Raw genomic sequence first — 21,510 nt, 5'->3', positions numbered from 1 at the left:
CACCAGGCGACAGAAGGTGCTGCAAGTGACACAGCAGGTTCCCATGGCATCCTTTTGCCCTCAGTGGCATCTGGGGGTGACTCCCCCAAGCCACTTTTCCTCGCCCCGACCAGTCCCATTCCTGCCACACACTTGAACTCATAGGAGCCCATGTCCATACCGAGAGCTGCGCTGCTGCAAGCCGTGAGGGGAGCCAGGGGCAATAATGCCTCAAAGAGATCATTCAAACTCACCATATCTCTGTCCTTACCTTTCAGAAACCCAGACAAAGGGATCCAGTTCCTGATCTCCCGAGGCTTCATCCCGGACACCCCCATTGGGGTGGCACACTTCCTGCTCCAGCGGAAGGGCCTCAGCCGCCAGATGATTGGGGAGTTCCTGGGCAACAGCAAGAAGCAGTTCAACAGGGACGTCCTGGAGTAAGTGTGGAAACCTCTTCCCCTCCTCTCTGCACTGTAAAGGAGTTGCCAGCCCACCCTGCCCCTGGCTGCATCAGCAAGAACCCTGTCCCGAATGCCCCTCCATCCCCACTCTACTGGAACTTCACCATTCCCACTCTGTATCTGGCACCTCAATGTATTTCCCAGGAATGCGTTTCCCTCTTAATATCAGCAGCCCTTTCATTTCAGTGTCTCCTCAGAGGGCCTGTGATTATCTAGCAGGAACACAGCCCCATCGAGTGGTAGAACTAGTGATGCTGGGAGGTTTTGTGGGTGGGAAACTCTGTGACTGGGGTCTTACCTCATCCAGATAAAGCACCTCTGATGCTTTCTGGGAAGTACCGAGAGGCAGAGGATGAAAAATATCTGCTCCTTGCTGTGAGACCAGCAGAAAGCAGCGAATGCTGGCTCCACACCTGGTTCTCTTTCTGTCCACTTTTGAGATGGGTGGCCTTTTCAGTTTGTCCAACTTCACTGCAGAGATAATAAGAAGGAAGTTGGTCTTGTTTGTGGTAATGAAGAGGCCTGCATGAGGAAGCACACTTCTAAGGGTTTATCATTACCACTGCAGTCGCAGAGTGCTGAGGAACATCCCTACTCCAGAAACACCAATGGGCTGAGCTGTACTTTTTCTGAACAAGATTTCAGGTTTCCTCCCTGCTTGTGTTAAGTGTCTGCCTTTGCTGGATTGTTCCCTTCAGTTCTCTCACCGTGACCCTCTCCTAGTCACACAAGCCATGCATCTCTCAGTCTACACCTCTCTCCTCTTTCAAGTCTTGCAATTTGAACTGCAAAATCCTGTGAATACCTGAGACCTATACTACTTCAGCGCCTGCCTGTTACTCTGCCTTCCACACTGTAACCGTTGCCAACTTGTCAGCCCCCCAGCACCACAGGAGCAGGGTCTGAAATGTTGGGAAGAAAAGCATCTTACCTGTTGTTCTGGCTGTTTTCTAAGATGACAGGCTTTCTGCAAAGATAGTCCTGGGGAACTGAGACGAGCCTTTGTTTCCTTCTTGGTCCTGATCTACTTCAGATGAGGGAAAAGGAGAAGGCACAGCTGTCTGATAAAAAGGGGACATCAGGAACAGGAGACACCATTTCTCCCACCCTGAGAACTGCTACAGTGAAAGCAGGGCGAGTTTGCCCCAGAATGTAAATGTGAGGGCTGCCGTACAGGGTGGTGTGACCTGTGTAGTCAGGGGGCAACAAGCCTATTCAGAGACCCATTTCAAGGGTTGACCAGCACTCAGAGGGGATCCTTCTTTTATGAGACTGCAGCACAGTTCTTAGTGAGAGCTGCCTTTCCAGTAGACAGGAAGTCCTTTGAACTGGATCCTTTATTATATTCTCCCATTCTCCAAAATGATCTCCCTTGAATTTTGCAGTGGTTTCTCTTGAACCAAGTCAAACAGAAACCCTAAATCCAATACAAACACCACTTCTACTGCAGGGAGAGACTGGAGGATGCCAGTTCAAGAGACAAATCTGGGCCCAAATTTCAAAATTAATTTCTGTTGCAATTGCTGCTGCTTACTGCTGCAGGTACCTGACCTTTGGTCCAGCTCTTATTTTAATATACTGTATGGGTATTGATTTGGCCAGCAATGAGACACATGTTCTCTCCAGTCTTTTCATGCTGAGAGTTACAATTAAAAGTAATTGCCTCTTTTTCTCCAGCAAGCAATGTGTGGGCTGCTTCCCCTGACAGATACTCTGCTGAAGCCCAAACCTAGCCTCTGCACAGACAGGGAAATATTGCAATAGCAATAGGCTGGTACTTCCTTGTAGTCCTAAATTTGGCATCGTCACTGCAAATGACCATGTTCTTCTGCCTCACATGTGACTACAAACTCTGTGTCAGCAGCTCCTGGGAACAGTCCCTATTGCAAAGCTTGGTGTCTACCTCCCAGCCTCAATGCCCAAGAGCTGCTATGTTGTGGTTGCCTGTCTTGCCTCTGTATGTTGCAGGAGGGCCATTAAAGCACATGGCCCTACTCCATCATGCTCATTACTCTCAGTTTCCACTGCACCTCTCAGTGTAACACTCCAAACAGTCAATGAAACAGTGACCCTGCCATTCTATTTACAGATGTAGAAAGCGAGGCTCAAAGATGGGAATTGAGCTGTTGAGGCTATGTGTACATGGACATATCTTGGACATGGACTCTGTGTACATGGACATATATCAAGCAGCTGAGTCTGAATTCGAGGTTCAAACCTGTGTCTGATCTCTCCAGGCAACAGATGACGTTCTTGCACTAAAAATCTGTACTGCCATCCCCTCTTCACAATGGATTGCTGATTTGTCTTCCCTAAAGGCAAAGATAAAAGACATAAAATATTCACAAAATATTCTAAAACAGGAAGAAAAAAACACACACATTCAGCTGGTTGTAGCTGTGCTATTTGTAGGTACTTTCACTCTCTTCCTCTGTCAGTGCTGACCTTGGTGATAGCAATGGTTGGTGGGTTTTGCAAGAAAATTTTTATCAACAGCTTGTGAGAACTGGCTGGGCTATAGTTGCACATCCGGTGGTGTGACATGCATGGAAACAAGGCATTTCCAGGAGAAATTCTGGCCCAGGATTATCATCTTGGATATTTTTCCTCTCCATGCTGCAGGAAGAAGAAGCTGGCAGTGTAGTATAGTGTGCTGGCATTTACAGTGCACTATAGCTCACAGACTAGTCACTTCTGAACTGTTTGTGTGGGAGCAAGAGGCAGCTCAAAGACCTTTTGGCATTTTAGAACAGTCTAAGACCTAGTCTAGTTCTCATTCCCAATCCAGCTCCAATCAAAGTAGCTCAGGAACACTGGCAAAGGTTGAGAGAATGGACTCTTCATGGGCTGTCTTGCAGTCCCCACATCTACCCACACTTAGCAAGCCAGTGTTAGGGTACGTGGTATTCCCTGGATAGCAGGTGACAGACAGGATAGCTCCTATAGTAGCTTCTGCACAATTTACCCAATGCCACAGTCATTCTTTTGGCCCAAATGGGCAGAAGAAGAACAGCCACTGCTACTCCTGTCAAGCCCAAATGCCCAGTCAGGGTGGCCGTGAGCAGACAGTAATTGTTGGACAGACTCTGACTACCTACATGCAGTGAGCAAGCCTGTATGCAGGGGGAGATGTCTCTGCTTTTTCACATCCCAGACCTGGCCCTGGAGTCTTTCTGACCCATCCTCTCCCTCCCAAAAGCAATTTAAATTATTGATGCCTTTTGCTGTGTTGGTTTAGCTTTCACTCGATGTGAAAACTTGTGTTAGAATTGTGTATTGTAAGCATTGTTTCTATTGCAGCCAAGTTGAATTAACCTAACCTCATGAATAAATAATAGAACAGCTTTTAAAACATCTGCAAAAGTGTCAGCTTCCCTTGTGCATTTGGAGGCGGGGCAGAGATGCCCAGGTTACAAACTTCAGACTCAGCTGTAAGTCCAGCCATAAGTCTGTAGTCTGCAAATTTCTCTTGGCTGCCGTAGGTGTTGGAGCTGTGCTGGTTGACAAACAAGCTGACCACTGCCTGTTCCTGGAGTCAGGCAACAGAGCTCAGGAGCGCGCAGTGGCATTTGGCACTGTGAAGATGATCCCTCTTTACTGCCCACCTAAGTAAATGCAAAACTCTGGAGAAGTGCCATGCTGCTTGCAAAGCCTTTTATGTACATGGGCAGCGGTGTGAGTGAGGGTAAGCATAGTATGAGGCTTGAGCACTTTGGTATGCTGTTTTGCCTTCCCACACCAGCATACCTAGTGTCTAAATGCCCTAAAATTATATACTTCCTTCCATCTTCTTATTCTATCTTTCAATCATTAACTGATTTTCTTGGAACCCAGAAAAGGTGTCTGGATAACTCACAAGTAATTATACACGCTAGCCACAGGAACAAGGGAGAGAGCAGGGGATTTTCAACAGTAGCTGACTATAATTGGCACATAGCCTTTGATAACACTGAACTGCTCAGGTCTGTCTGTTTAGGGAGATGCAGTATGTCATTTTCTCTTGCAGAAAAGGCTTCAGTCTTTAAAAGTAGGATTTATCTCAGCTGTTGTTAGCCACCACCAAGTTTAGTGTCTTCTATCAATTTATGAATTCCTTTAGTCAGTGGAGACACACAGGTCCCTCAAGAGTGTTATTTTTCTCAATGTGCTAGTTTAGGCTGGACATCAAGCTTTTAAGCATTTTATGTTACAGGGGATACGTCCCATCTATAACCAGTTTTGAGCATCCCACAGTAACAACTACTCACTGTGATCCAGCATCCCACAGTAAGATCCAGCCTCTTCTCCTGGGAATTTGCTTCCACAATCTGCCCTGCAGGCAGCTGGTAGGAGTCACAGGGGACCTACCCCAGGGTTTTGATGTCTACCAGTCCAGGGAATACAGCTGTAGAGAGGTAGCCTGGGCCATGAAAGCACTGATCTGTTTTTATCAAATCTACTTGGAAAGTACTGCAGAAAAATAATTTTATTACTTTGAAAAAGTCAGGCCCAAGGCATTAACACATGTTTTTAATATGAGACACTTCATCATTCTTGCATCCTTTCTTCAGTCCTTTCTTTTGTATTACATGCTCAGATGTATTGTTCATTTATTTTTGTGCACTCTTCATTCTGTTTGTTTATCGCTTTTGCTCTCCTTCATTCAGACTTCCCTTCACTCTAGTTCATTCTTCCCCTCCACCTGTTTCTGACTCAGGAATTGCTTCCATTTATAGTTCATTCATGAACAAGATAATGTAAGTGATGCCATGAATGGACTCAGCTGTGCTGCTGGTACTGGATGGTTTGTGTTCGGGTCGTGGGACTTGGAAGTGCAGAAGTGGCTGTCCTGGTGCATTTGCTGCCAGAGGAGAAAGGCAGGGATTCAAGCAGAGGAGACATTGTGCTGAGTTGGGGGCTGGTTGGTGTTAGACTATAAGTTGCTGTTAGACTCACTCTTCGTGTGAGTGAGCAGCTCTCCTGTCTGTCAAGTGTGTATTGTCTTCTCTTTCCCTCATGGGAAGTCAGGGAGAGAAAAGCTGCTCTTAGCGGTGTGTGTGCAGAGCTAGGAGCCCAGCAAAGAGGCTGTCTCTCAAAGAAGTTTTAGATTCCTCTTGGACTGGCAGAGGGAACTTGACAGTTTAGCCCAAACTAGCCTCCTTTCCCCTCCTCACTGAAGACATTACAGAGGATTAATAGGGGACTTGCATTACAGGAGGGTTTGAGCAGCACAGTTCTAGGGTTTGTGCTGTGCAGCAGTAGATGATGATGTGATGGAAACAGGACAGAGACAAGAATGTGTTAGGCAGTTCTGACCTCCTGCTGCAATCATAGCTATGGCACAGATCAGACTTGCGGACCAGAGCAGCTTTCTCATGCCAGGCTTGCAAAAGCTGAAGGTGCAGATTGAAACTGCCTAGATGCCCAGAGAAACAGTGGTTTCTCTTGTTCCTTGGGGGTCAAGGGTTCCCACTGTCCCTTGGAGGGGAAGATGAAGGCTGGGCAGAACCCTCACCCACATGGCCAACATGCCTGGAGTGGGAGCAGCTCTCAACCTTGGAAGACAGCTCTGGTGCAAGGCATGGTATGCTAGGCAATTGCTTGCTTTGGAAGGAGTGGATGCCCCAGTGGATAGCCATGTGAGCTACCAACAACCCTGGGAGGGCAAGTAGGCGTGGCTCAGCCCCAGAAAAAAACCTGGTAATACATGTAGTACAGCATCCCCCAGAAAGGGAAGACTTGCCTGGGCCATGGTCTCTGTTGTAGTGACTACCCTCACACAAGTAGGGCACGGAGGGCAGGACTGGTGTGAGGAATCAGTGAGTCCTGCTCACTCTTCTTTCTGTGAGCCTCAGTTAACATGTGCAGGGCAGCCTTCTCCCGGGGAGATGATCTCTTCCTCTGCAGTCCACCCTAAGCCTGGTTCATCTTCAGAAAGCTTGTTAGGGTTGGGGAAGCTGAGAAGAGGGATGGTTTTTATTAATATCTTTGTGCCGTGTGGCTTTAAACTTTCTACCTGGCTGCCTTCCCCCTTGCTGCCTCCCTAAGCGTGGGCTGCAGGTCCATTACAAATGCTTTTAGTTGCAGCCCAGCTACTGCTGCATTGTCACCTGAGTGGAAAAGCTGGAAAATAGGTCATTATGCTTGGGCAAGCAGATCCCAGCCCCACACGATACAGCTGCTTCTTGACTTCACTGAACCCTTTTGCCACAAGGCTTTTTTGCAGTGCTTAGCCCTGTGCTAAATCCTCACAGCTCTGATGCCACTATGTCCACCCCCTTTTGGGGGATCTACACCCCGCAGTCTAGCAGGCACTATGGCCACCACAGAGGTAATAGCTGAGAAAAATGACCCAACTAGGAGACCACCCTTTGGTGCTGGCACCTGGTGTACAATACTCTGCAATTCTGAGGTGCCTGTCTGCCTAGTGCCTCAGGACAGACCAACATCCCCATATATACAGGTAGCACAAGAGCCCTCAGACTCCACCACCTTGTTTATGAGTCAAGGTGTCAGCACTTTCCCTGCTCACTTCAGCAACATCATCCAAACTCCTATCCCTGCAGGCACTGGGCTAAATACATCTCTGGGTGCACTGTGAAGTCAATTCACATGGTTTGTTGCAAATCTGTGGGGAAGAAGGAGTTGAAACAGGAGGAGATTTTAAAAGATGATTACTCTGCTCTTCGTTATGCTTCAGGCCTCCTGGTGGTCCTGGAATACGCATCTTACAGGCATTCTCCTGGTTGTGGAAAAATGAACTCAGCACTGGTTTTGGCACATTCACATAAGCTGCTAGTTTATTCCTTGGATTCAGAGAGCTATCCACTCTCAGCTCAACCTTTGTCTCTTGCACTGTCATTTGCATTGGCAAATCCAGTTCTGGTGAGAGACACCCCCCTCATGCATGCAGCTACACTGCCTTTTACAGTGCAGTTCTGGAGGCTGATGAGATCAATGTACTTTTGCAGTATACTTGCCAGGATATCCTATGTCAGCTTCCAGGGTCTTTACCTTGAAAAGAAAACCCATCTTTTTTTTCTGGTTCCACAAAGAACAGTTGCATTACATTTCAGGGGAGCTCTGACATAGGCACCACAGTGCATTCAGAAAGTTGATGAGAGTCTCTACAGGAATCTGAGGTCAGGCAAGGCAGTAAAACTTGTAGCCACCTAGAAGAGGAGCACAAACATGACAGCCCCATGGCACAAGGCTCTTTGGATTTTTGAATGGACTTTTCTGTGTCAAATTTGCTCACAAAAAATACTGGACAACTATGATCCACCATTCTTTCTGTCTGTCTAGCAGCAGAAAGTAGCAGCATACCTGATGACTCCTCTAGGAGCTATTCCTCAGGATTTGGCACAGGCTTTGTCAGATAAATCAAATCCGAGCTCAGGCTGACTTTGCTTGAGCCAGACTTTCTTCCTAACCTGTCCTTTCTGCCTGGTCAACTTTTCTTAGGAAGCAGAACGGGGGGGCACCCTTATTTGGACTGAGAGACAAATGGTAGGAGCTCTCAGGAGTTCATCTTAGAATTTACAAAGCAAATCTGCTTCTGTCAGCCCATGAAAGAAACTCTCAAAGGAGAAGCTGAGCATAACTCATGTAGCAAGGCCTGTTTGAGTTTGAAAAGAGCTATAAACATCTGCCTTGTCCTACTTGTTCTAATAAAGTCTTGATGCTTTCTGTATCAAGGGCATTGACTTAATTATTTGAGATTTGTACACCAAGGGGAGGATGCGTTAGAGCAGCCTGTGTGGAGGGGGAAGGATTGATCAATGAGGGAGGGAGCAAAAGATACATGATTTAATGCTGGTGGATTGGGGTTACTAGGGTGACCTCAGCAGGTCTCACTGCCGTGTGCAAGGACTCTGCTTTCACATGTCTGGATGCAGACAATAACAGCAAAATCACTGGGGTCAATGCTGAGAAACATCACGCATTGGAAAGGATTAAAAAATAATAACAAAAGTCCAGCTGCAGAGGTGGTTGCAGCTGTGAACACAATAACGTCTAACCAGAGACAAACTTTTCTTACTATCAAAGATAAATACCAAGAAGCAGAATGCCTTGATGTTAACCCAAGGGACATGTGAGTATAAGTATGAGAAAAATAAAAATAACAAAGGAAAGAGGGAGTGGAGGAAGTTTTTGCTGTTACCAGAGACCATTTGTGAGTGTTTATGCAGTCCACCTCCTGGAGAGGAAAAAAAAGATTTCATCTAAGATTTCCTGTGAGAAAAGCCCCATTGATTCTCTGCCCTTGTTCCTCACCAGTTGTTCCTACGTTTTGATTATATGGAGTTTGTGCAGGAAAAGAGCCCACGTTTCCTAGTCGGGGTTGTAACAACTCCAACATTAAAAGATACTGAACACTCTATGTTCAGCCAGAGCTCTTGATAAGTTATTCTGTGGGTGTCACTCCAGTTAAGCAATGATATCTCAACTCTCAAATCAATAGAGAAATGGGGGAATGAAGAGACATCTCTGAGCATTTGAACCCTGTCCCTCACCCATTTGAGACATCATGCAATAGATTTTTATTCTATAAAGGCTGCGCATGGCATTCAACAGCCTAGCTCACAAAACACTTCCCAACAGCCTACAGCAAACTGCAGCACTGCAGAAAAGACCAACAGATATATCTCCAGATTATCACAGAAAGGAATAAGAAAAACCTGATGACATCACATCCCTTTATTAGCAGAGGTTTGTTTGGTAAAATTTCCAGATAAACCTAGGAAATGGAAGGATCCAGAAGAGAGCTAATCCCCACACCTTCTATTTTCCCTGTACCACTCATACAGTCCCAAACAACCTGTCTTGGGGAAAATTTCCTCTTAACCTTAAATTTGGGGTCAGTTTATCCTTTACAACATGAAAAAGCAAACCAAACAAAATACAGAGGATGAACTCAAGGGGGAGGAGGGGGAGATAGAATTAGCATACAAGGTATACAGAAGCAGAAAATACACTCACAATGTCAAGGTAGTGCCATATGACTGAAGATTAGCAAATTAGTAACTTTGTATTTAAGGAAGTCTTAAAGAAAATGTGATTTTGGCACCTGTGAATTTCTTGGTCTGTCAGATAGAATGAGAGCTTTGAGAATTTATGTATGGGAAGGAATAATGGCAGACAGGAAGGTAAATGGTACATACCAAAGCCAGTGGAGAGTAGATTAATTCAACGTCTGCCTTTGTTAAAATAACTGGTTTTCTAGACAAGGGACATACAGAAGGCAATTCTAGACTTCAGCAAAGCATATGACATGAAAAATCGTTAGTTGAAAGTGGAAGAGAGAGATATTAGCAGAGGAATCATAAATGGGGGAGAAAATTGGCTGATGAAGACATTAGTGCCTACATGCTCTGCTGAAATGGGAAGCTGGGCCTAAGGGAGGTTACAAGCAGAGCTTTCTGAGTCTAGCCTTTTTATTAATGCTTGCAGTAATGACCTGGACACAAAAGGTAGGAATATGCTAACAAAATGTGCTGAAGCTACATGGCGAAGGTGATATCATTACAAATGACCAAAATATCATGTAGTAAGAATAAGAAGAACTAGATTATTTGACTAATACATTCAGAAAGAACGGTAGTAGTAGGCTTTGAAGACTAACAGTAAGAATTTTTATAAGCTGAGAATGCTTTAGTGGGAAACAAGAGAAGTGGCATCCTCTTCTTTGGGTATCTAAATTGGTGATGAATTACCAGTGTGCAATGCATCACTGTGAAAGGAAAAGTGATACCAGGTGTATGAGGTGAAGGATTTCCAGCAGATAACAGGGAAGCATGACACTGAAGTATGGTGGAAATGGAAAAGATTGTGTGGAATGCATAGAATTGTATAAAATGAATAGGGGTGTGGGCAGAATGAATTGTTGGGGACTCCTGGTGTTTGACTGCATGGGCAGAGTTTTACCCGGCCTTGATGTTACAAGCCAGCTGATGTTGCAGTGTTATTTCTGAACAACAGCTTCCATTTCCTATTTTCTCTGAGCCGGCTCTGGCCTTTAAACACATAATGAATGTTGTTGCTGCAGTGGTTGAGTGGGAGTGAGGAGTGGTGAAGAACATATGGGTTGTAAATGGGGATGTATACTGGATGGGCAGTGTGGAAGGTGAGGAGAGGACAAGTGCAGCAACAGCCCAGTGAATAAAGATAAGAGAAGGATGTACAAGTGCATATGCTGAGAAGGAGGGAGAAATGGACAATGTGTGAGGGATTACCAGAGGATAGGAAAGGAAGAATTAGATGGATCTATATCTATATTGATATTGGTATTGATATAGGTGTCTCAATATCTATGACAATATAGATGTCTAGGTATCTGTATCTATATAGATACAGATAAATATCAATACATATATATATATATATACTTTCTCTGTATATTTACATGTAAATATATATGCTGTATATGATATGATGAGAGATAGATATAGAGATATATATATCATGGTGTATATACATGCACATGCACATGCATATATATGTATATATGATTAGGCACAAGAATTGCTCACCTGCTGTAGAATACAGGAATCACTTGTCTTGAAATTACTGGCCATTTTAATTATGATCTGGGCAGCTGTAGTGATGTCTCAGGACCTCTCCCGTGGTATTTCCCTTGGGGACTGAGCCTTGGCACCAGAGTGAAGAAGCCTGCCTGGCATCCTCCACAGGAGGAAGTGCTGATGAAGTCTGTGTCCCCGCTCCCACAGCTGCGTGGTGGATGAGATGGACTTCTCAGGCATGGAGCTGGATGAAGCGCTGCGGAAATTCCAGGCCCACATCCGCGTGCAGGGGGAGGCGCAGAAGGTCGAGCGGCTAATTGAGGCTTTCAGGTAAGAGTGAGCCCTGCAGGCCCACTGCTACAACCAGGTGGAAGCAGAGAACACGCCCAAGGCAGAAAACATGCAGCAGCCATGGAGTGAATGGCCAGGGACCTCCCTGCCAATGAAGATGATCATGAAGGGGCTTCTGAAGCATGGTGCCCTCTGTGCCACTGTCCTCTGTGTATTGCAGCAGAGCCATGCCCTTGTCAGATGTTCAGTGGCATGAAGGGCACAAAGGGCCAGAGTGAGGCTAGTGCTGACATGTCTGCTAGCAAGGGACTCCCTGTTCATTGGGGACTCATGGGAAGATCAGCACTGGGGCTTTGCGGGGTGCTGGGTAGCTCCCCTGGTGCATCCAGAGGAGTGCTTTGCCCTTAGAAAGGTAGACTGGGGTGGACACCTCCTGTATTACCCTTACATAGTGACACCAGCCTGAGTAGTCCTCTCAAGTCTCACTTTTGGTTCCTGAGGACAAGAAGGCTGAAGTTTCAGTGGCCTCCTTCAGCCATTGGTGGGTAAATCTGTCTTCAGAGAGAGCAGTCAGTTCCTTCTTATTTGTGTGAGAGGTAGAGTGAAAAGAGAAATTTGATCCATTTGTGATGAAGCCATTGCCACCTTGGAGCAGAGGACTCCCACGTTCCATGTTAAGTGTGTGCATCCCTCCTGCTGCAGCCAGAGGTACTGCATGTGTAACCCAGATGTGGTCCAGCAGTTCCACAACCCGGACACCATCTTCATCTTGGCCTTTGCAATCATCCTCCTCAATACAGACATGTACAGCCCCAACATCAAGCCTGACAGGAAGATGATGCTGGAGGACTTCATTCGCAATCTGAGAGGTGAGGGTTCTGCTTTGATTTTTTTTTTTGCCTTCTTGCTGCTCTAAATTCTGCCTAGGTTAAGGCAGCAAAAACCTAGTGGAGCTGCCTTTCTCTAGGTCTGCTGCTGCTCCCTGTGAGCCAGACATGGAGGACCCTTTGAGGTGTCTTCTAGGATGCTGGGGAAGGGGAAGACCTAAGCTTTGTCTTCTGCAGAAAACTGTCCTGTCCAGCCTTCTCAGAAACCCAACACTTTCCCTGAGAGTAGGTTTCATCTTTTAATAGATCTCACTGCATGGAAACAGCCCACTGTATTGCATTTTCCTGTTGGTGAACTCCATCCTCCTTAGACCCTGCTGGACTGTGCTAAACAAGCCCTTCCCTTCAGTGCTGTTTTGAATAAAATAATTTTCCTTCTATTCAGGCTAAATCTCCCCCTTCTTAATTGCTTGCAATTACTTATAGTAACTGTAGGCGTGACAGAGTTCATGCATACATTATGTCTTCACAATTTCTGATACATCAGTTCCCCAAATCAATTTTCTTCTGTTTTTCAAGGTCAGTCCTTCCCATCTTGGTAATAGGTTGCTAAAAGCACTTTTTTCAGATGTGGTAACAACATACTCATATATAGAGCCACTGCATCCTCCTTATTTTCAGATCTGCTAATGCAGCTTAGCATTGTTTAACCTTTTTGACATAACGTCTAGACAAATTCTTGTCTAATTTCCCATCCATGTTCACGCCTAGGTCATCTTAGGTCAGCCATCTTCCAAGTGGCTCTTATTGCACATCTGCAATTCAGATACATCTCCCTCAAAGTTTTTCCATTGTAAATTCCTGTCTAGATTTTGAACTTTTATGGGTTCCTTTGACCTGTTTCTTTGTCCTGACTGCTGTTCAGGAAGCATCGTCTCAGCCTCCCACACCTTCTCCAATTTGTCATCCACTTCAAACTGGTATAATGTGACACTGAGTCCCTCTTTCAAGTTATTTCCTGAGATAATGAATGGGGCTGATGCCTGCCATCAATCCCCTTTGGTATTACAGCTAATAACATTATCTCAAAGGGTTTTTTATGTTAACTTACACTTAACGCTGCTTGAAAATCTGCCAGTTTGCATCACAATGAATTCAGCCAGCATGAGGATCACTCACCTCCAGTATGTCACACACCACAACTCACTAGAGCAAGTGAATGTCCTCCCATGACAGACAAGGGGCGACAGTTCATTCCAGACTCACCTGCAGGCCAATGTCCAGGTCAGGATCTTCACCAGCCTGTGTTTGAAAAAAGGCAGAATATTCAGGCTACGTTTGCAAGGATGTGGATAAGGAAGCCAGGAGATGACAGTGCCTCTCCATTCCACAGCAGTTCCTCACCTGCATCAGTCAGGGTAGTACCTTTCAGACCAGGGAGCAGGAGGGAAAGCAGAGAAAATCAATATAAAATGACTGAAGGAATTCAGTTCAGAGGAATGATTGGCAGTTTGATTTGTGGTGTTTGGCTTGGGGAAGGGTGAAAGAAAACTTTTCTGACAGGCTTTGCTGGGGTCAGATAGCAAAATTTGGTGAGTTATCTAAGGAGATGTAAAAGAGGAAAGGGACAAGACCAAGACAGATATCACAGACAGAATAATGGGAAAGTATTACTCCTAGGAGACATCACAGAAGGAAAATGCTACCAAGCAAACAGGAGAGCTGACGCTTTCTCCTCCTGATGCTTGTATTGGCAGGAGCAGCAGCTGAATCCCGTCACAGATCTCCTCCACATCTAGCACTTCTGATGATATGAAATCAATGCAGTGGTTGCTGCTGAGTAGCCCAAGATATATGAATGTGAATTTGTGGCTATAAAACCTTAGGGAACACATGGAAAGGAGCCACCATGCAGAGCAATGGAATAATGAAATCTTCTGCATTGGCCTTAGAGGTGTCAGTCTCTCCTGCTGGTGCATTAGGTGTGTTAGAGCAAGAAAGAAGACAGACTAAAGCAAAATATTGCTCTTTCCCTTCAGCCTTCCCAGCACTGTACGTGCAGAAGCAGTAGCTGCCTGTCAGGAACCACTGGTTCTTCCCTTTCCTTTTCTTCCTGCTTAGCCTGCCCAACATTTTCTGTGTTTGGCAGGGGTGGACGACGGTGCTGACATCCCACGGGAGCTGGTGGTGGGAATCTATGAGAGGATCCAACAGAAAGAGCTAAAATCCAATGAGGACCACGTGACTTATGTCACCAAAGTGGAGAAGTCCATAGTTGGAATGAAAACGGTGAGCACACATAACCCCACTGGCACCCCTCTAACCCCCACCTCCCCCACTGCCCTCTTTTCCACCTTTTCCTTTATGCCCCTACTCCTTTTCTGTAATAATTTCCTTGTTTGTCTTGATGAATTCAATCCCTTTTCTCCAAACGCTTCCTCCCTTGCTATCTCATTATTTCTTAATTTTGGGGGATCCCCTTGGCCAGGGTTTACAGTATCTAATGCGGTAATTATTTGCCCGAGAATCTCACTGCAGGTCCTGCCTGCCAATGCAGGTCCTGCCTGCCAGTGTTCCAGTGATAGCTCTGCAGCATTTCAAACTTTCAGGCCATGTGAGGGTGTAGGAAGCGGAAGGCAAAGTGATAGAAGACAATTTCACCCATCTGTCTCTAATGAGTTCCCTAAGGATTGCTGGGATTAAGAGACTCTCAAATGCAGAGACAGCTTCTTTAGCAGTAACCAATCTGTAATGCAAAAAACATATATATTGTTTACCCAAAAAGAGCAGAATAATTTCTCAAAGCCCAGGAAACCTGCGATGTCCAGTGGGGTGAGAGAGGATGAGCAGTCACCCAGTGATTGGAAGCCAGAGGTATACGAAGATAGGGTGTGTGAGCAAGAGGGTTGCCTATAGCCTGTCTCATTCCTCTGATTTATCCAGATCACAAAGGCATAGCTCTCTCTGCTATTGCACCAGCAGGAAAAACGATGGGGGGGAGTGGTGGGGAGAAGACAATCTGAGTGGGCAGCATGGGCAGAATTAGCTTGTGCTACTGTCAGTGGTCAGGGTTGTGCAGGCTGAGGGTGGGGAAGACCCACAGTGGCACCTCCCTCAGCCTCTGCATGGTCTTGTGGATCTTCCGCAGGTTCTGTCTGTGCCCCATCGCCGGCTGGTCTGCTGCAGTCGCTTGTATGAAGTGACTGATGTGAACAAAGTTCAGAAGCAGGCAGCTCACCAGAGGGAAGTCTTTCTCTTCAATGACCTGCTGGTGGTGAGTGTGCTCTGGCAATTAGGCACTGCGGTGATAAAACTCACCCTGATTTCTATAAAGAAATCTAAAGCCTGTCCTAAGGACAGACCATCATCTGGTCCATCAACATTGTGAGGCACAGCTCTGGATTCTTCACTATTAAAAACCTACCAAATCTAAAACTCCTCTAACCCTTGAAAAAACAGTCACATCCCACAGCCATCCAAGCAATGACATTGCTCTCTCTCATGCCTTTGCCAGCAGGGAGGTTCATTTCATGAAGGGGAGGTTCATTTCTTTGTCTATTTGTACTGTAGTAGACAGAGCCCTCCCATGCACTTTAAATCTTTCCTGCCAGACACTTTAAACCCACCACTTTCTAACACTGCAAAGGCTGTAGGAGAGTACATATTACTTACTGGAACCCCAAATAGTACTTTTAAAAGTGTCCTTCCCTAGCAACCTTGCGACTGAGTTCAGACAGATACAAAGGAAAGCAGAGGTACACTGAGACTGGGAGGAGTCCAAACAAGATGGAAGCTCTGCTAAATTTAAGCTCAAAATGAAACTCTGGATGCTTCAAATCCAGAGGCTAAACCCAAACCCTTTTGCAGGAGCAGAGGACAAGAGAGCTTTTCCCGCCTATTTCTCTGCACCCATTTGTACATTTGTGAACCTGGGGAGGGGGTCTGCTCCTTGCTATCCCTCTACTCTGTGCGATAAATCAGATCCATAAGAACTAGTGCTGCAGGAGCAAGGGCAGCACAGCATTCACATATGCTCTAAGGTATTTCTGACAGGCTTCCTTTGCCTTTTGAGTTGGCCCTTGGTGAAGAGAATTACCCTTGCAAAGTCAGAAATGTGGGCATCAAAAAGCCAGCACCCCTGGGAGACAGAGGGCTGAGAGAGCCCCGGGGCTATGCATACATAATTTCAGTAGTTGTGACAAGTGCAGCGTGCCAGGCAGCTTTCTGGGCAAAGAGCCGGTCAGTCACCAAGTGTTATTCCCACGTACAATTAACAGAGCTTGCAAAAAGCTTTTTTCCCTTGAGCAGTTTGCATAGTTCTTGCCTCAGTGTTCCTCAGCACCCTGCCCAATGATGCATCTCTCCCTCCAACAGATCCTCAAGCTTTGCCCCAAGAAGAAAAGCTCCTCAACGTACACATTTTGCAAGTCAGTCGGCCTGCTAGGGATGCAGTTCCATCTCTTTGAGAATGAATGTAAGTCCATTGCTTCTTGGTCGCCCGGAGGGGTTTGCCAGGGAAAAGGAGAAGGAGGGAGGGGGCTCTGTCACTCAGTGTGTTTGCATCAGAAGAGAGATTCCATCAGGGTTAAAAGTGGAGGGGAGAAAACTGAGGCTTGGTGCTGAGGAGATCGCTGTTCAGGTACAGTGTGATGAGAAGAGGCTCCTGGTACCTCTCACTGGGTCTGAGCACCTGCAGAAGGGCTGAACTTAAGCTCATTGAAGGATCTGGCTTGTCATGGTGGCCAGGAGAGCACTAGTGGGGAGGAATGAGGGAATCAATCCCCAGATATATCTCACTGAGCTCTCAGGAGGAGAGCCTCGTTGACAAAACTGCTGCTGCCAGCTTTGCCCCTCTCCCCTCGTGCCCCAAGTCACAACTCCCACCTCTACCTTTGACACTGATAGAGGCTCAGGTGCTGCTGTTGCCTCCCTGCACTGTGCCATGCTGTGCTGTGCTGAAAGCTTCCCAAGACAGAAGCAGAGCCCTTGGAACAGCACCCACCAAAGCATGGCGGGAGGCCAGCCCTAGTCAGCCTGACCTTGATGGTCTGGGAATAGAGCCATGATGTGTCATGATTGAGGCTGGTTGTGTGGTGGAGGAGTTCCAGAGACAGGCAGGCTTCCTGCTGGTGCAGGCAGAGGGGCTGCACAGCAGACCCAGGTGAGCATGGCTGATACCCACTGGGGTTTTTGTGAGCACCTGCAGAACATGCTGCAAGGAAGACTGTAACAGCAGCACACTGGCTATATGAAGTTTTTTACATCCTCCCTCTAACCTATTGGCAGCATGAGTCACTCTCTCAACACCCTACCCTCTGCAGCACGCAGGGGCTTTCACATCCCTGTATGTAAGAGAGTAGTTCGTAACTGAGCATCCCCAGGAGGCACCATCAGAGCTGGAATCAGCTTTCAGGGCTATCCTGACTATCCTGGGAGTGCCCAAGGATCTTCTGGCAAAGGCATCCTGTTGTGTACCTCCTGCAGAGACAGAAAAGCAGATGTCCTAAAGAGCTTGTGATCTGAACAGATGAGACAGACACAGGGTGGGAAAAGGGGCCAGGGACACAAACAGGGGGAGCTGAGGGCTGGCAGCAAATAGGTTGGTCCTTTGGGTTGTTTGGTAAAGATTGATAAAGGAAGGGGGTGAGGAAGAGGAAGGCAGGCAGATGCAGGGCCGGTGGAGGAGAAGAGAAAGCAGGACGGGGAAGAGAGAATTTAAATGTAGAGAAAGATGAGAGGGAAGGAGAAGAGGAACCGAAACCACTGGCCACTGAGAAAAAGGTAGAGAAGGTCCAGTCACAAGGGTAGCAAGTTCTCTGCACACTCTCGTTCTCTTGCTTCTGTTGGCTGAATCTCTAGCCACCACCTCCCTGTACCCAACCTGATCTTTAAAACACAAGGCCTTTTGCTTTTTGATATTTTCACTCCCTGGGCATGTTCTTTCATATACATTCCCATGTGTTTTGCCTGTTAGGGAGTACTAAGCCAAGACCAACAAACACACATCTGTGTCTCTACCATTCCCTCTGCACAGCACATTGAGCTCCCCACCCGTGCTGTGCTAACAGCCCGGCCGTGTTCTCTGCTGATGGAAGTAGAGACTGGGGAGAAGTCCTGACACTGTGGATGTTAATGACTGTTCTGGCTTTGACTCCTGCTGCATCTCCCACAGGAGAAAAAGTGTTGTTAGCCTCATATACACTGCTTACTCCTCCACTGATTGAGAAGGGCTTTACAGTTCTAACTCCGAGCTCAGGTTCCCAGAACCAATGTTGCACTAAGTGTAATTAAGAACTAGAGTTTTCTGGTTTTGGCAGCGCTGCAGTGCTGGTGGCACTTGCCTTGATGCTGCAGTTTAGCTGTTCTGTTCCCCTGGAGGGCTGCAGTGCTGCAGGTTCCCACAGTTTGCAGTGTGACAAACGTTAGGTGTGCCATTCCTTTGGACTCATGTTGGAAACTCTGTCCTGCAGAGGTGCCAAAGCAGCCAACTACTACAGTAAGAATGCCTAATGCCTCTCTGTTTTCTTGACATATCTTCCTTACAGACTACCCCCATGGCATCACACTGGTTACTCCAGTTTCAGGCTCAGAGAAGAAACAGGTACTACATTTCTGTGCTCTGGGTGCTGAGGAAATGCAGAAGTTTGTGGAAGATCTGAAAGAATCAATAGCAGAAGTTACAGAGCTGGAGCAGATACGAATTGAATGTAAGGACTTCTAATACCGTTCACACTCCGATGCCATCACACTGCATGTATCTGCAAGGGAGAAAGGGTAAAGGAAATGTGTTCTTCAGGAACAGGGGAAAGAGAATGAGTAGCCCAAGTCTGCACAGGATTGCTCTTGTGTTCACTGATAAGGTGGAAAAGCAGTCAGGCAGGAGGCTGAGGAACCCACCAGCAGGAGAAATGGAAGAACCTAACTCCTTATGATGCTAATGAAAAAGGGTGTATGATACAGTGGCCTGGAATAGTGAAGTTTAGACTGTCAGACCCAGAAGACTCTTCTCCGTCCCATACTCCTTTGACTATGCAAATATGATCTGTAGATAGCTGGGAATTATAAGACAGGTCTGGGAGCCTTAGCAGAGTTGTCCTTCATTACAGGAATGTCTAGGGGACAAGCAGTCTGCACCGTGTCCCTCTGTGACCTCTTACACAGATTAGATGTCCATGTAGCCTTTGATGGCCTTTCCATGTGTAAACTGATGAGCCAAAGTATCTAAGCATCAGTGGTCCCCTCCTGTGCAGCAATGAACTACTCTGTATAAATGCAGGTCATACCTAGAAGGTCGTGTGGAGATATTTAAGTTCCTCCACATGTCAAGTCCTCTACACTTCCTGTCTTTTTCTTGGCTTTTCCTCTGTCCCTCCTTTCTTGGCACTCTCTTGTCGTTTTCTTGCATTAATTCTTCTTGCTGACTTCCCATAATTCTCCTTCAATATGCTGGTGTCCTTCACTCCATCCCTCTCCTCACTCTCTTCCGTGTGTCTGTCTTGCAGGGGAGCTAGAGAAACAGCAAGGGGCAAAGACTCTCTCGTTAAGGACCAATGGAGCCCAGATGGAACTGCAGTCTAAGCAAGGCTCTCCAACAGGTAAGAGGACACCCAACTTCTCTTGGTCAAGCAGTTCTGCCTTTGCAATCTGTTCTCATTGATTCCTGTGAGAATAACTGCAAAAAGAAATGTTCAGTTTTGTGTCCTTTAGCCTTGGGCAAATAGTGGAAATATGACAACATGTGCATTCTTCGAATACCCTAGAAAAGCCATTAGAGTCTCATTATCCAGTCTGTAGCTGTAACATCTGGCAAAGAGGTGCTACTGATGGAGCATAGGTAACTGCTGGAGAACCTGGCCCACTTTTTCTTCCCTGAACTGATGCAACACAGTAACTGCACTGTTAACTTCCTCCAGACTCTTCACCACCTCTTTGGGCCAGCCTCTTTGTATCAAAGGCTTTGCGTCCATTCATGCCTTGGCTCGTATGCCAGCAAAAATCAAGTGCAGAGGTGAGTGGCTACCAACTCACTAGAATGGCACTGAAATCAGGACCTCAGGATAGGACCCCAGCGGGGCCTTCTCCTACCCCACTAAGCAGCCACCAGGATGCAAGAGGATCTGGATTTGTTCTTGCAGTTAAGAGTCTTGTTTGGCTCTGCACCTCTCTCTTTAGCTTTCCAGTCCACAGAATGAGGGCCAGCTCTTGTCTGGAGGTACAGACCTCATGAGTGAGATATTTTATTTTATTTCAAAGGCAAGAAGGATTTGGGGGAGAAGGTCTCAGACAGCACAGTGGAGGTAAGTAGAGTGCAGAGCAGCTGAGGTAAGTAATTTTCTCTCACTTCAGCTCTTCTCACATTCTCTATTGTTTCTTTTCTCAGGTTTTAATCAATGCCTCCCCAGCCAGACTGACAATTTTACCAATTTCCAGAGATACAATTAAAAGTTACTGCTAGGACGGGTAATACAACTTTCAAATCCAAACTAAATTTCAAAGCATTTTCAATCCGTTTTTATAACTGTAACATCCCTCATGGACCAAGCTCCCAAACGCTGTAGACTAACCCACCCCACTGCTTATGGGGAGACTAAGAACCCCACTAAAGACTTCCCTGACATGCTAACTCCATGCAGCATCACATGCAAATTCCCTGCAGCCCAGCTTTTCTGCACAATCTCTGCAGCTCTGTCTCTCCATCACCCCTTGAAGGGGATTAAGCATGGCCTTTGTATACCAGAGACTTTCCCTAGAGCTTCACCTTCCTAGGTAGGGAGCTTGGCTGTCCTGTGTACATCTATCTTTGCAGGCATGTCTAGCATCCAGTGGGTTGCCTGTTTCTTCACAGACACCCATACTCCCACTGCCTGTGAGGAAACAGGAAAATGCAATCTTCACACTGAAAATCTTATCTACTACTTCCTACTCTTTCCCTGTCTGAAATATCTCCATTGTCCCGAATTTGCCCTTTTCCAGGGTAGCTCTTTCCCCTCTTGTCATAGTATATTTACTTGAAGAGTTCAGCTTCACTGTGGGGAGTGGGTGCTGCTTCTTTTCCCCAAAGAGCACCCCATTTCCCTGCAGACACCCCCTTTCTGGGGAAGGTGCCTCTCCCAGCCAATTTCCTATTCCTGTTAGGAGGAGTGTTTCCTTGTGGAAAATGGCTTCCAAGTATCCTAATGTCATTAGCCCTCGTGGCCCTGCAACCACTTTTTCCTCCCGGATGTTCCACTGCCTGAATAAATATTGATACAATATTATGTCTGCTGCGCAGTGAGTCTGAGCAACCTCCATGCTTGAGTAGGGACAGTCAGCTCATCCTTGTTCCAGCATGGTGGGAAGCTTGGCTGCTCCGTGGCCTCTCCTTCGCAGTTGTCTGGTGCTGCTGCCCAGCGTGCCAGACCGTGAGGGCACCCCCGCTGTCCCGTCTGCCCATCTGTACCCCTGCCT

General features: G+C 46.6%; 1 protein-coding gene across 6 annotated transcripts in view; it reads left to right on the top strand.

The window, feature by feature from the left end:
• The window catches only part of IQSEC3 (IQ motif and Sec7 domain ArfGEF 3), a 104,496-nt gene that overhangs the window by 75,404 nt on the left and 7,582 nt on the right, over nucleotides 1–21,510 (top strand). For 2 of the 6 annotated variants that reach the window (XM_032986112.2, XM_032986111.2), the window contains exons 5-14: nucleotides 258–419; nucleotides 11,153–11,275; nucleotides 11,939–12,105; nucleotides 14,213–14,352; nucleotides 15,212–15,337; nucleotides 16,438–16,537; nucleotides 18,609–18,770; nucleotides 19,566–19,658; nucleotides 20,317–20,360; nucleotides 20,444–20,523. In XM_032986112.2, coding sequence (XP_032842003.2) covers nucleotides 258–419; nucleotides 11,153–11,275; nucleotides 11,939–12,105; nucleotides 14,213–14,352; nucleotides 15,212–15,337; nucleotides 16,438–16,537; nucleotides 18,609–18,770; nucleotides 19,566–19,658; nucleotides 20,317–20,360; nucleotides 20,444–20,518 — 1,192 coding nt within the window. In that variant the 3' untranslated portion in view covers nucleotides 20,519–20,523. The remainder of the gene's footprint in view (nucleotides 1–257; nucleotides 420–11,152; nucleotides 11,276–11,938; nucleotides 12,106–14,212; nucleotides 14,353–15,211; nucleotides 15,338–16,437; nucleotides 16,538–18,608; nucleotides 18,771–19,565; nucleotides 19,659–20,316; nucleotides 20,361–20,443; nucleotides 20,524–21,510) is intronic. The other 4 variants (XM_032986109.2, XM_032986113.2, XM_032986116.2 and 1 more) reach the window with 2 other exon arrangements.

Source organism: Tyto alba, unplaced genomic scaffold (genome assembly GCF_018691265.1).
Source record: "Tyto alba isolate M040663 unplaced genomic scaffold, T.alba_DEE_v4.0 Super-Scaffold_21, whole genome shotgun sequence".
Taxonomy (NCBI): domain Eukaryota; kingdom Metazoa; phylum Chordata; class Aves; order Strigiformes; family Tytonidae; genus Tyto; species Tyto alba.
The sequence above is the reverse complement of the archived record's forward strand: the minus strand, read 5'-3'. Positions and strand labels throughout refer to the sequence as shown.